Consider the following 15,757-nt stretch of genomic DNA (forward strand, 5'->3'; position numbering starts at 1 on the left):
CCAGGTTATGGCCTTGAGTTCCTGCCCTAACTTCTCATAATGAACAACAGCTCTAAGCTGAAATAAGCCACATTTTCTCCAAGTTGCTTTTAGTCATGATGTGTATCATGGCAATAGAAATCTAAAGAGGATGCACTTGTAGATATGTCCACCAAAACCCCTCCAGGATCCAAGTAATTGTGTGTTATAATCTGGAAGAGATATTATGTATTTTTTTTTTATTCCCCTGAGCATCATAAGACTGCCTCTTCCTTTCAGGAGGGAATATGGCAATTTAATGTAACATAATGCATCATACATAATCAAAAATTTTGAAAAATACCAAGATCTAAGAAATGCTGATCTCCCCATACCCTTGTTTGATCTTTACTGTTATGTAAGAAATAGGAGGTTCTCATGTGAGACTTTTCATATGACTCTAAAATGTTATATTTAAACAAGATAATTATACATGGAAAGTGTTTGATCTTAGCTGATTAGTATCAGGCACCAGAAGGAAGGAAGGAAGGAAAGAAAGAAAGAAAGAAAGAAAGAAAGAAAGAAAGAAAGAAAGAAAGAAAGAAAGAAAAGAAAAAAAGGAGACAAACAAACTTTGTTAACCTTGAGTTCATGTCCCATGTGCATATTTACAGATGATATTACACCACCAGGCTTGTTAACTCATTGATGGTTTTGAAGTTATATGTTAACTTCTTGATTTATTCAACTTTGCATAAAAGCATGGAAACCTGCAAAGAATGATAGATGTCAACAGCATTCCATTTCAGCAAGATGTCTATGAAACAGACTTCAGTTTTGCTGCTGATACAGCTGATATGCTACTTTAGAGTTGGAACTTGTGGAAAAGTGCTGGTGTGGCCAACAGAATACAGCCATTGGATCAATATAAAGATGATTCTGGATGAACTTTTGCAGAGAGGTCATGAAGTAACAGTTCTGACATCTTCAGCTTCCGTCCTTATTGAGCCTAGCAAAGAATCTTCCATTAATTTTGAGATTTATCCTGTGCCTTTGAGTAAAGATGATCTTCAATATACTTTTGAGAAATGGGTAACTCAATGGACATATGATTTTCAAAAACCCTCACTTTGGACATATTATTCAAAAATGCAACAAATCTTTAATGAATATTCTGATGTTATTGAAAGCTTCTGCAAAGCTGTAGTTTGGAACAAGAGTCTTATGAAAAAACTCCAAGGATCTAAGTTTGATGTCATCCTTGCAGATGCTGTTGGTCCCTGTGGTGAGCTGTTGGCCGAAGTGCTTAAGACACCTTTAGTGTACAGTCTCCGCTTCTGTCCCGGATACAAATGTGAAAAGTACAGTGGGGGGCTTCCACTCCCTCCTTCCTATGTGCCTGTGGTTCTCTCAGAATTAACTGACCACATGACATTTGTGGAGAGGGTGAAGAATATGATGTATGTGCTATACTTTGACTTTTGGTTTCAACCATTTAATGAGAAGACCTGGAGTCAGCTTTACAGTGACGTTCTAGGTAAACTGTCTTTCACTATTACAGTGAAATTCCAATTTTCTGCTTCTTTGAATGTGTGTGTGGATGAATATACAGTCATAGGATGAGGTTGCTAATTGTGAGCTGATAAAACAAAAATAGAAGACAACTAAATAACCTCAAAACAAGGCAGAACACTGTAGAGTTGTTCAGAACACTCCAGAAATTGTTCTCCATGCAAATTGAGACAAAGATTTCTCTTGGGAATCATTTGATGTATTCTATGTTTGTCTTAGTATAAGAAACTCTAGGTTTCAATGAACACATTAGTGACTGTAGATATATGCACTAAGGACTTATAATTTACTACCATGACTATCTGTATAGCACTAAAGAAAATATGTTCCCTTATAAAAGTTTCTTCACTTGCAAATTGAAACATTTATCTAGAATGTCATGAAAGGTCCTTAACAACTAAACAGTATCTCTGACACCAGAAACAGTCAAGGGAACTTGGTTTCCTTGGAGTTTGAGACTTCTTAGATGCCTAAAACTGATGACTTAAAGCCTAAAATCTTGCTGAAAAAAAAATGCAGGCATTTGTATTGGCTGGTTTTTTTTTTTTAAATACCTTTCCATTAAATAAAATAACACCTAAATTAAGAGTAAGAAGAATTTGAATGTTAAACTTTTTATGGAAAATATCTAGCTGTAACTTCCACATATACAAATGTTAGCATTACCAATCCTTTTTGATAGACCCAGTACAGCAGTATCTAAAAGGAATTTAGTCATACCTTACAGATTATTATAGTGCATTTGAAGAATCAAGGATCAAGAAACTAGCTTGTAAAACACATAAAGTAGACTAAATATTCTATGAAAGATGTTTTTTTCAAGATTCTTTGCAGCAGTCAAAAAGCTTTGAAAATATTGGTGTAACTTTGGAAGACAGTGTAATTTTTACACAAATTATTATTTAATTTTATAATATTAAATTTAATATTAGTACATTTGTATTATAAAGCACAAGCGAAACACCTCAAATTGTTTTCCACAGTATTTCAACTCATCACTAGAAATCACATGCTGTATTCCAGACAAAACCATTTCATTATTGCATATTTTTACCTGTTTTTGTGGTGCAGGAAGACCCACGACACTCACCGAGATGATGGGGAAGGCAGATATGTGGCTCATTCGAACCTACTGGGATTTGGAATTTCCCCACCCCATCTTACCCAATTTTGATTATGTTGGAGGACTCCACTGCAAACCAGCCAAACCATTGCCTAAGGTAACCCTATATTGTTTCCTTTGATAAATTGCTTTGCCTTTTTCATGGAAACAATTCTTCAACACTCTTTCAGGATGTTGGGTTTCATGAGATATATAAAGAGTGGATTAGAATTCTCTGACAACTGACTTATACATCATTTCCATACTTTAACACATCTCTGTGTCACACTACCCTTAAGCAAAATATCGTATCATTTCAGAATGTGGTCAGTGACTTAAGGGCCTTTATGTAACTCATAAAAAAAGAATTAATATTCTATTCAAGAACATATAGTAAATGCCAGAGACATATGTTGAAAATCTAAAGAAACAAGAATAAATTTCTCTAACAAAGAGAACTTATATTCTACTTGAACAGATTATAAGAATGAAGAAATGTTATATATAGTATAATAAATAGTGTGTATTGTGTTACCAGAGGAAGACAGATATGTGGCAGACATATCCAACAGAGATCACAGGCACTGTCCCAGAATCCTTGCATAATTACAATGACCTGGCCAGTGTGCAGGATTAGATGAAAGAATGAAAGGGAGAAAGAAGAAAGCAGAAAACAATTCCAAGAACCGTTGACAAAACTCCACACTCAGCCAAGCAGGATGACAAGCAGGCAGGTCATGTGAGAGCCTCGTCTAGGAGTGCTCCACATGGCCTCTTGTTCTTCCCGACTTCCTCCTAGTCTTTCTACAGTTATGTTTTTGCTGGTATTTTTGTTTTTGTCTTTATAGTTTCCACTTATAAAAGAAAACAAAGTTTCTCTTTGTGTGCCTGGCTTATTGCTTAACATGGTGACCTCTAATTAATATCTGGGTAGAACACAATTATGTTTATATACCAACACTTTTTTACACATTTGTCAGTTGAAGACTATCTAAGCTAATTCCATAATTGGGACATTGTGGGTAGTGGTATAATAAACATCGTTACGTGTATTTTTTTCTCTTTGTGACTTTTTCTCTCAGATGTCTCACTCAAGAATGGCATAACAGAAGTGTACACTTAGAACTAATGCTATTTGTATGAAGAACCTTCTTTGTGCTTTTCATATTCGTATCACTTCACATTCCTAACTACAACAAATACATAAATGTTCAATTTCATAATGTCTGTGCAAGTATTTGCTATTGCTTTAATTTTTGTGACATACATGCTAACTGGATTATGATGGAATATCAACATATTTTGAATTGCATTTTCCTAATAGCTAAAAATATTAAAATAATTTTTCATATAATTATAGGCTACTTGTACCTCTACTGAGAATGGTCCCTTCTGGATCATTTATCTATGTTGACTGAATTATTTTTTCTTTTGATATTAGAATTTTTTTAAATTCATCTACAGTCTGGATAAATTCACAGATTTTTTCCCCCCAGTTTTTAGAGTCTCTTCATTTTGATGATATTTTTCTTTGTTATTCAGAAGCTATTTCTATAAAGTAGTCCCACTTGTCAGTTCCCAACTTATTCACTGGGCTGATGGGATCCTAATCAGTAAATTACTATCTTTTTCAATGTCATTGAGTTCTCTTAGAGAGATCTGAACTTTCAGTTTCCATTTTTATGTCTTTTATTCATTTTGAGTAAAATTTCAGAGTGAGAAAGATATGTGTGGATAAATAGAATTCTCTGTACCATTCTTTAAAAGGTCTGTCTTCAACTTCCACATGCAATTTGTGCACCTTTGTTAGGATTATAGAAGATCTGTAAACTTATTTTTCATACTTGGTCTATGTGTCTCTTTGCTTTTTTCTGGTTCTTTAAGAATTTTATAGAGTGTGTTTTCATTATATTCAGCTCTCCCTAACTTCTCCAAAATCCACCTCTGATCCTTATCCACCCTACCTTGTGTTCTTTTTTCTTTTTTCACTCTTCTAGTCAAATTTGTGGAATAAAAAATTTTTAAATAGAAAAAGAAATCAACATAATCTGACATATGATAGATATTGTTAATATGCCACTGAATTTTACTTACAAGTATTTTATTCCATCTGTGTCCACTGGTGGTGTGTGGAAATTCATGTTTTTTTTTTTTAACCAAATTGTAACAACAGAAAAATACTAGCTTAATAAGAAGGCTTAACAAATATTCCTTCTCTTTCCACTTTACGGAGATACTTGGGTAGCATTGGTATTATGTATTTATTGTAGCTGGAGAGCATTCATCATTGAATCTACTTAGTGTGCAGTGTTTGGCTTTGTAATAAATGTTCTTTAAAGTTCATTGTTCGTTACTGTTGTGTGTGTTTACAATGAAGTTCTTATATCCTCAGTTGTCTTTCATTTCTTCAAGATTTCCAGATGTGTTAGCATATTGATTTTATTTCTTTTTTGAAGCAGAGTTGGAGTTTTTTGAAAGACATTTATAATATAGATTTTAATATAGATTTTTTCCCCTTTTTTAAAGATTTATTTATTTATTATGTATACAGCATGTATGACTGCAGGCCAGAAGAGGGCACCAGATCTCATTACGGATGGTTGTGAGCCACCATGGGTCGCTGGGAATTGAACTCAGGACCTCTGGAAGAGCAGTCAGTGCTCTTAACCTCCGAGCCACCTCTCCAGCCCCAATATAGATTTTTTTGAGACAGGGTTTCTCTGTGTAGTTTTGCTACCTGTCCTGATCTTGCTCTGTAGATCAGGCTGGCCTTGAATTTATAGAGATCCACCTGGCTCTGCCTCCCGAGCGCTGAGATTAAAGGCGTGCACTGCCATTGCCTGGCCATTAATATAGATTTAAATCACAGAGATAAGTAGAGAGATGTTCATGCCAAGATGAAGACATATGCAAGTGTGTATATGAACTTTGCAAGGGAGTGTCACAATTGCCTTTACAGAAGCCATACTACTGGAATTGGAATTTTTATTCATTCCAATTTTCTTTCTTTCTTTCTTTCTTTCTTTCTTTCTTTCTTTCTTTCTTTCTTTCTTTCTTTCTTTCTTTCTTTCTTTCCTTCCTTCCTTCCTTCCTTCCTTCCTTCCTTTCTTTTTGGTTTTTCAAGACAGGGTTTTTCTGTGTAGCTTTGCGCCTTTCCTGGGACTCACTTGGTAGCCCAGGCTGGCCTTGAACTCACAGATATCCTCCTGGCTCTGCCTCTCGAGTGCTGGGATTAAAGGCATGTGCCAACACTACCTGGCCCAAAACTTTTTTCATATAATACATTGTGATTATCTTCTGCCAGATCCTACCCACCTCCTTACCAATACTTTATGTTCTCTCTGTTTCTCTGTCAGTCGTGTGTGTGTGTGTGTGTGTGTGTGTGTGTGTGTGTGTGTGTGTGTGTGACAGAGAGAGAGAGAGAGAGAGAGAGAGAGAGAGAGAGAGAGAGAGAGAGAAACCACAAAAATGAAAATCAAAACAACGACCTAAAAATCAATAAGACCAAAAACTGCCCAAGCAAAACCAAGTGAAAGACAAAGCCCACAAAAGAAAAAAAAAAAAAACAAACAAACCTGGGATTTATTTTGTGTTGACCAAGTATTCCTGGGCATGGGTCTTGCTCTGGGATATGACTGATTTACCCAGTGACATTCAGAGAGAGAGAGAGAGAGAGAGAGAGAGAGAGAGAGAGAGAGAGAGAGAGAGAGAGAGAGAGAGTTGATTTTCCCCTTTGCTATAAGGTATCAATTGCAAAAAGCTTCTTAGTTAGAAATGGAAGTCCATGTCCATTTTCCACTGTCAGTGCTGGGACCTCATCTGGCTTGGACCTGTGTGAGTTTTACGTGTGTTGCCACAGTCTCTGTGAGTTCATACATTCCTCAGTCTTACTTTGTCTGGAAGACACTGGGATGTCATCCATTCCTTCTGGCTTTTACAATCTTTCTGCCTCCTCTTTGTGTTGTTTTTAGAATACTTCCTAATGACCATCTAAATTTCAGTGATATCTCTAGCAACATTACTTTTTATCTCTAATTTACTTATTTTGGTCAGTTGCACTGTAGCACAAATGTACTCTCAATGAATATTGAGTCCTGAAGCAGTGGAACCACAGATGATCTTCTTAAAATAATTCCAGTGATTACATGATTTCCTCTCATAAAGTTTGTTGTGGTCCTTCAATGCTGCCATTCATTTGCGATGTCTCATCTCTCTTTGTAGGAAATGGAAGACTTTGTTCAGAGCTCTGGAGAACACGGTATTGTGGTGTTTTCTCTGGGTTCGATGGTTAGAAATTTAACAGATGAAAAGGCCAATATAGTTGCATCTGCTCTTGCCCAGATTCCACAAAAGGTGAGATTAAAGTGTCCACTAGGTGGACAATTGTATTATATGTTTACTGAACTCTGAAAGGATTTAAGTAGAGAAAATTCCTGCGTGAAAAGCTAAATGAAGGTCTCTTTCCTATTCATCTCTAACACCATTTTAAAAAGAAAATTTTAAATTGTTCAGGGTGAAATATTAGTCTGTTTCTGATTGACCTCATGATCTGAAAGATTATAACTACATCCATGCATGGTTGTGCACAGCTGCCATCCTGGCTCTTAGAGACCAGAGTGGGTCTTTTGTTTCTCACATTTAAATACAGTTTATACTTTGTAGTGATTCCCAAGCTTTTCACATCTCAAAGAAGTGAGTAGAAAGAAAAAGAAAGGATGGGGAGAGAAAGAGGAAATAAAATAGTAAGAAATATACTGGAGCTGGTGTGATGACTCAGTGGCTAAGAGCATTGGCTGCTCTTCCAGAGAGCCTGGGTTTAATTGCTAACACACACACACACACACACACACACACACACACACGCACACGCACACGCACACGCACACACGCACACGCGCACACACACACACACACACACACACACATACACATACATACTAACTAGCTCACAACTGTCCCCAACTCAAGTTCTAGGAGATCTAATACATTTTTCAGGCCTTCAGGTGGCATACTCGTAATGCACAGAATTACATGAGGGCAAAACACCCATATACATAAAATGAAACACAGATGTTTGTAAAGAAAAGGGGGAGGTATCTTCTTCCCAATGGCTGATGTAGGAAAATATAAGAGAAAGGATGATGAAACAGGTCCTGACCCTGAAGTGAGCCCAGGATGACAAAATTATGATTGCATCTGCAGGAACTCCGCTTCTAGCACATGAAGTGAACATCTTTTCATGGTTGGTGAAAAAGCATGGAATTTAAGATTGAGTCAGGTTTAGGTCAGTATGCCATAGGAAGATTCTAGAAGCTCCTGACTCCATATATTTTTGTATAGTTGACTCACTTTCTAAAAGCATCACTCTTTGGCTGTTTGGGGACTGAATTTACTCTAGTACTTGATAACAGTTTCTCCTGTTCATGAAGATATTTTTTTATGTAAACTTGTTTTATGAGATACAGAGCATATAGAAAGTGAAAATGAACAGTTTGTATTCGTTTGTGAGGATTGCTTGTATTTCAGAACTCAGCTTGGCACTAAACATGAATTGTATTTAGAGCAATAGAAACCATGCTTAAAATTTTCCTATTGACATTTTTCCCTTGGGCAGACCTTAAAGTTTCATCTGAAACAAAGTAAATACACTTTCTAGTAAGAAAGAAATTATTTCTCAGAATAGTAAACTATATCAATATGATAATTTTATGCATCAAAAATAAACCTATTATAATGAGTAGACTAGGAAAGATGGGAATATAGGTAAAATTATGTGCCCACGACTCAAAAAGATATAAATTAATATTGAATTTGTAATATAAGAGCTAGATTTTTGTATACTATATACATAATCATATATTGTTACTAATTATATATAGTATTCCCATTCAGGATTGCATTAACTGCCTAAAATTTTCAGGTATTCTTGAATTTGTCATTAATCATTAGACCTATATAAATTAGCATGATGAAATATCATGCTCAAGTTATTATAAAGCTATGTACAGAAAATGTATTATTTATTTCAGTCTTTTAACATCTCATACTATTTTAAAACCTCCTGTCTTAATTTCATTAGCAATCATTTGGATAATGTTCAACTGAATAATCTCCTTGGTTCTCCAGAATCAAAATATCCCAAAGCTTTTGAATTTCTGCAACTGAATAAGGTACTTTCTGTGTGTAACAGGTTCTGTGGAGATTTGATGGTAAGAAACCAGAGACCTTAGGATCCAATACTCGGCTGTACAAGTGGATTCCTCAGAATGACCTTCTTGGTAAGACAGAGGTCAATAAACTAAGAAAACAAAGGGAGCAACAGATCTTGAGGACAGTCAAAAACAAAGCAAATTTATTTCTATTTATTTTCATAAAACAGAATGGAAAATAGCTACCTATAAATTCTGTCATCCTATTACTAAAAATCATCTTCTCTATGTCTAAAATCTGCATACCTTCAGTTCAGCTGTAATAACTGCTCTAAGAATTGTCCAGAGACTGTGTGAATTGCCCCTTTGTCTCTTGCTTCTTAATTTTTCATTATTGTTTATCCTACTACAGGAATTTTTCCAATGCCACTGAGAATCTTAGCCCCTGCTGTTGCACCAGCTCTGTAGTTCCTATGTAAACAAGTATACTATCTTTACCACAAAGTACTACTGTATTTCATGACAAATTGCAGCTTGATTGGCTTTAGACTCCACCATCTACTATCCTGGTGACTATACACTACACACCAGGCCCAGTGCCACAACCATTTCTATATAAATAGTCTACTTGCCTTCTTTGTTTTAATGTGGTATTTTAATAAATAAATTTCACACAATATATTTTAGTCAAATTAAACCATCAACTCCATTTATCTTAACTCTTCTCATATCTACCCTCTTCCTTCCCACCCACTCCCTTTTTTCTCTTTCTCATTGGTTATTATTATTGCATCTGTACATACATATGGATATACAAACACAATCTGCTAAGTTCATCTAGTATTCCTGCTAGGTTTCTGAACTCACCATTGGTATTGGATAATAAATTTGAATTCATCCCTGGGGAAAACTGATTCTCAGCAGTCATTACGTGTCTGTGCCTCTTCACCTGGGGACAAGGCACTGTAACATTTTCTGCCTTTACATTGGCACGTCAACTGGTATATTCATTGTTCTGATCTTGTTTAGGCCACCATAAAGTCAAGATTCAGTGACTGCAGTCTCCCTGTGCTGTATGAAGACACAATCTCAAAGCAGATTTCCTTGTCCTATGATTCTTACCTTATTTCCACCCCCTCTTCTGAAATGTTTCTTGAGCCATATATACAGGGGGTTTATGTTATAGATGTGTCATTTGGAGCTTCATACCCAAGGTCAGTTTTTCTCTGCATTTTGACAACTTTGGCTTTCTGTAATGGTCTCTGTGTGCTGCAAAAATAAGATACTTTGATTGGGGATGAAAACTATACATACATGTGGGTATAAGGTAAGGATTTCAAATCCAATGAGAAATGACATTGGTTTAGAAAAGTGACAGTTGTGGGTTCTTCTCTATGTTAAGAGCCCCAAGGGAAATTCACAACTGGTACTATAAACCTAACCACGTGGATTCTTTTCCACTGGATCTTTTACCCACAATCTTCCTTTCATTTTCGTATGTGGCAATCTTGTTTTCATTTTGCAGTTCTTGAGACACATACTACTTCTTCCAAATACTCTTCTCCTACCTCTCCAGCTCACTTAAGAGCTTCTTGATATAAACTTCCAAAGCAGTTTCACTGCAAATTTGTGGCTATAACATATTTTCTATGAAAACAGTCCCTTTGGAACCCTTATATTTCACTTCTTTTTAATATTTTAATCAATGATTATGTAAAAATAATTCTAATTGTAGGTCATCCAAAAACCAAAGCTTTTATAGCTCATGGTGGAACCAATGGCATCTATGAAGCAATCTATCATGGCATTCCTATTGTTGGCATTCCATTGTTTGCGGATCAACCTGATAATATTAATCACATGGTAGCCAAGGGTGCAGCTGTTAGAGTGGACTTAGACACACTGTCAACTACAAACCTTCTCACTGCCTTGAGGACCATCATTAATGACCCTTCGTGAGTATAACTATTTTTTGTTTGAGTTTATTTTTCTTTTTTGAAACAGGGTCTCACTGTATAATCCCACGACTGACCCTGAACTCATAGAGATCTGCCTGCTTCAGCCTACTATGTGCTGGGATTAAAAATTGGTCATATCATGCTTGATGTATGTAACTACCTCTTTAAAAATATTGATAGAAAGATTATTATCATCATCATATTGATTTTAATCTCATTTGAAGGAGAATAACAGTGAAAAATTATTTTGCATATCTGAAATATGTACTTGTTTTCAATAATAAGTTACTCTAAATTCATATTTGCCTTCACATGAGAAATGATTAGTCTGAAAATTCTCTGTATATATGTAAATAATGTTTCAAATATATATCTACTGGTAGCAAGGACATTAAAATATAACAGAATATACATAATGAAGTATTCATGAACTTTAAAATTTATGAAAGAATGTTTAAATATTTATGCATATTTTCTGAAACTATAAAACTTTTGGTGAAAATTTATATTATTTCTATAATTTTTTAAACAGGGTCTCATTTTGTAGTACTGAGCTGGCCTCAAATTCAGAAAGATCCTTTGACTCTACTTCCCAAGTGCTCAGATAAAAGGCATTTCTACCAACCCTGCTATAGAAGCTGTAGTGACTAGCTTTGAGAAAATGTGTTCTAGATTCAGTTTTATGACATCTCAAAAGCCCTTAGAATAGTTTAGGTCATAAAATTAATATTAAGTCTCACTGAACTCATAGCCAACATCTAAGGCTTCTAAGCCAGTGATGTCAACAAAAGAAGCCATGTTAGTTGAAATTTATGTTAAGGCCTGGACAATGAGATAAAAACAAACACACTGGAATGAGAGACAATATTAACTTCATAACATACCCAGGGAACGTCATTAGTAGCTTCAAGGTTTACCAGAAAAATGATGTACCTAATCAGAAAATCCATAGGCAAAACAACAGGAGAAAATGATGTTGGTTCTTATAGACACAGTCTCCATGTCCGGGTGCAGAATTGGATTTTAGTTTCATTTTGTTGAGAATTCTGGTGGAAGTACTGTGTAAGAAAGAATCATACTTCAAAAAGTGTTTTCAAACATGAATCTAGTTAGAGATTGAAATTACAAAACAGAGGTAGTAGAGGAGAAACTGCAACTGGAGAGGAGATATCCAACATGACACCTTACCCTGTGATGCTTAAGACAATTCCATGTCTACTTCACTTATTTGTCTTATATCATATGTTACATGTTCCTCACATGAAAAAGATTTAGCTCTCATTACTAATGATCTCTTGCCAATTTGAAAATATAGTTGAATGTCAAAAATTCCAATTAAAAATTAATATTTTATGGGAAAAAAGCAAAAACAGAGCCAGCACTTGTAACTGAGGTGCCAGTGGATGCTGGTAATCTCATCAGTTGGAAAGTGGATAGAGAGGTCCATTAGATATTTTTAATGCCAGTGTAACCTACAAGACAAGTTCAGAACAAACTTGGGCTACACGAGGCTGTCTCAACTCTCCTCCTTTTCACTCAACTCTCCTCCCTGCCACTAAACTGTCCATCCTGTCCCTCAACTGTTCTTCATGTCACCTGATAAAACACAGCAAATCTATTTGGTTAATTTTGAGTCACTTTGGGGGCTTTTCCCCAAATCAACAAATGTTAGGTAGCTCTGAAAATTAGTTTTATTTTAATTTTAGTTGTACACATTGTCCTTTCAGGTATAAAGAGAATGCCATGCGGCTATCAAGAATCCAACATGATCAACCAATGAAGCCCCTGGACAGAGCCGTCTTCTGGATTGAATATGTCATGCGCAACAAAGGAGCCAAGCACCTTCGTGTGGCAGCACATGACCTCACCTGGTTCCAGTACCACTCTCTGGATGTGCTTGGATTCCTGGTGGCCTGTGTGGTGACTGTGATGCTCATCATCATGAAGTGTTGCCTCTTTTGTTGTCAGAAGTTTTCTAAAGCTGGAAAGAAGAAGAAAAGGGAGTAGCTGAAGTGGGGAGGACTGATAACATGGATAAAAAGAAGAGAAAAGAATAGCTGCATTGAAGCCTCAAGAGTCCTGAGAGATGAGCATCTCACAGCAGCTCCCAGCAAGAAGAGGTTGAGATGCCATATCTTTCCCTCTAAGATAAGACAGTTTTTTGTCTTCAGTAAAGAAGGCTTTCATGTATTTCATGTTTAAGGTGTACAAGATTTCATGACAAACAGGTATTCAGTGCTATAAAACAAAAATCACATGTTCACTCTAGAGTGTTTTGATGTAATTGAGGAGCTATCCCCAACAATCACTGAGATTAACTGTGGTTCACAAAAGTCACATGGGCATAACATCTTTGAAAATACCTCTCTAAATGTCAGTTACCTTTGCAAATATCCAGCCTGTTCTGACTTCATCTGTGGGACTCTTTTCTTTCTTGTTTTTACTACTCATAAATAATAGTGTTCAGGAGCCACACTTCTGAAGTAGACTTGCTTTTCTCTTTGTATAAGGAAAGCCATTGTTCTGGTTATTTTCCTGTACACACACCACACATTCTTTATTTATTAAATGAGCCGTGATGAAGGTTCCTCCTCGAATCAGAGTCATTTCTCCATGGCATTCAAACAATTATTTCTACCTGCTTGTGTGAAATTCCATTACTTGGGAGGTTCTATAACTTGACAGGATTATTCATTCACTCTCAATCTTATCCCTTAGTCACAACTGACCTGGACACTATCTCTCTTATTTCAACCTTTTGAAGTAGACATGAGCTGTTAAAAGCTGTTCCATTCCTCTCACTTATAAAGTACAAAGGGTTAGGTACAAGAATCCAAGTCTCTAGATAAATGCAAGACAAAAGAAAATGGTATCAAGCACATGATGTGGATCCATATGTTATAGATAAAAAAAATGTGTTGTGCAGTGCAGAATCACAAAAAGATTTACCCATTGCCACCCTAATCACTGCAATAAAATATCCACACATTCTGAAATGGACTCCTGAAATGGTGAGTATTGAATTTCAGAATGTACAAGAGGACTTCTGTTTAAATGTAAGCTGAACCTCACTGCAGCCCCAGGTGAAACTAACACGATTTTATCAACAACAAGAAGGAAATCCTGAATGAGAAGCACACACACTGAAACTAGAAACCATCTTACCACCAATGCAGAGCTGAGCCCTTCCACCATAAACAGTTCAAAGCTCAGAGTTCAGAAGCAGCAGAAACCCTAGTTAGTGAAGATGAAGTGAGCCCTGGGACAGCTGTCACACCCTAAAGTATACTGACTCCAAAAGGTTGGGAAATGAATTATGATCAGGTTACCCAAGGAAGGAAGCATCAGTCATGGACAAGGACAGAAAGGAAGAATAACTGCAATAGTTTAAAGTGTCCAACAAAAGAAGGGATAAGAAAGCTGGTCGATAAAGAGCCCTTGCTCCTTCTGAACCCAGGAGAGAATGTGACCCCTGTGTCTTAACCCCAGGGCAATACAAACAAGCTGATGCTAGAAATACATGAAATAAGGAAGAGAGCTGAAGCTGACCAAGAATGTTTTTTCGATTGAGAAACAGGCTATGTCAATGTGCTCAGGTTACTGGATCTAGCCTTAAAGGCAACACTGGCCAAAAGAAAACTTTGCTTACAAGGGTTAAGAAAACACTGTTCAAAGGGAGGAACATATCTGATAACATGCAGAGAGTCCAGCCTTCTGCAGGTCAGAGACTGCAAACAAGATGCAGAGTCAGCGAGAAAAACATACACACTTCTTTTCTGAGGGATAAATGCTTTTATATTATTTGACTATTCTTTTTTTTTTTTTTGCTTGTTTTACTCTATTCTTTTTTTTGTTCTGTTCTTCTACTCTGATATTCCCCTTTCTCTTCTGATGACTTCCTTCCATCTACTTCTTCCTGATGTCTTCCTTCTACATCTTTACTCCTGCCTATATCTTTTCTGGTTTTTTCCTTCCATGTATCTTTATTTTTTCCATTACAGCTTATATACCCCAGCAGAATCTTTCAAGCAATATAAGAATGACAATGTGGTTACATTCTATTTTTATGTGAATGATTACAGTGAATACAAGTAAAATAGCATATTTTCTATATATCTTAAATGTTTAATCATTTTATACATTACAAGTGGAAAACAAATTATCCCCAAGAACCCACATACACTTAAACATTTATCTTTTAGACTTTAATAGATCAGGAGTCTTTCAGCTATAACCGCTTACATAGGCAATAGTCTTTATAATTGGCAGAAAAACAGATTACTGATTTCATTTTTCATATTTCAGAGTCCACTCTAATTATCTTAACTAACCATGCAATTCTTTGTTTTCTAGTTACAGAATTCATTATTTAGAGCTAACTTATGGGACTGGATTGTTCTCCTTATTCATTAACTTAAGCCACTGTCTGTATGGCTCCTCCAGAGAAACTCATAAATCCTAGCTGTGTGACATTTCCTTGTTCTTATTTTCTATCCTCTATAGCCCCACTTTATCAGGGGAGAGACAACACTGCACCCTATCTTTACCTATATTAATTTTCCCTATCATAATCCCTTACTATATTTGTTAGAAACCCGTAATAATTAAAATTATGTTTAAACTAACACCATTATTGCATATTATATAATAACATATTATTATTTCAGTTAAACAGTACAGCTTAAAATGAAATCATCTGCATCATAATCTACAGGTGAAAATGCACAGTAGAACAGGATATAATCACACTACACTAAAGGCAGTAAGGATCCCCATGTGTCCATTCATGTACCAATAACAGAAAAAAAATGGCAGCAGCAAACATGTAAAGGCACAGCAGTAACTAAAGACATTCTGAAGCCAAAGCCATATCTGAGATTGACCCATCAGTGCCCTGCTTCCTGGTGGGCTGAAATTCCAGAATTCAAGTGCCACTATCTGCTCCTCTGACATGGCCATGAGCAATAACAAAAGCGGGCTCTGACTCCTGCCAATATTTGGATTCAAAACAATCCTAA

At 36.0% G+C, this 15,757-nt stretch overlaps 1 protein-coding gene across 1 annotated transcript; it reads left to right on the forward strand.

Moving 5' to 3' along the window:
• The first annotated feature begins 718 nt into the window (after positions 1 to 718).
• LOC114707957 (UDP-glucuronosyltransferase 2B1) lies at positions 719 to 13,735 on the forward strand. Its single transcript, XM_028890928.2, has 6 exons — positions 719 to 1,495; positions 2,602 to 2,750; positions 6,854 to 6,985; positions 8,823 to 8,910; positions 10,517 to 10,736; positions 12,467 to 13,735. The coding sequence occupies exons 1-6, from the start codon at positions 745 to 747 to the stop codon at positions 12,744 to 12,746; spliced, it is 1,620 nt and encodes a 539-aa protein (XP_028746761.1). The 5' UTR covers positions 719 to 744; the 3' UTR covers positions 12,747 to 13,735.
• Positions 13,736 to 15,757: the final 2,022 nt, after the last annotated feature.

This window comes from Peromyscus leucopus, chromosome 10 (genome assembly GCF_004664715.2).
Source record: "Peromyscus leucopus breed LL Stock chromosome 10, UCI_PerLeu_2.1, whole genome shotgun sequence".
Taxonomy (NCBI): domain Eukaryota; kingdom Metazoa; phylum Chordata; class Mammalia; order Rodentia; family Cricetidae; genus Peromyscus; species Peromyscus leucopus.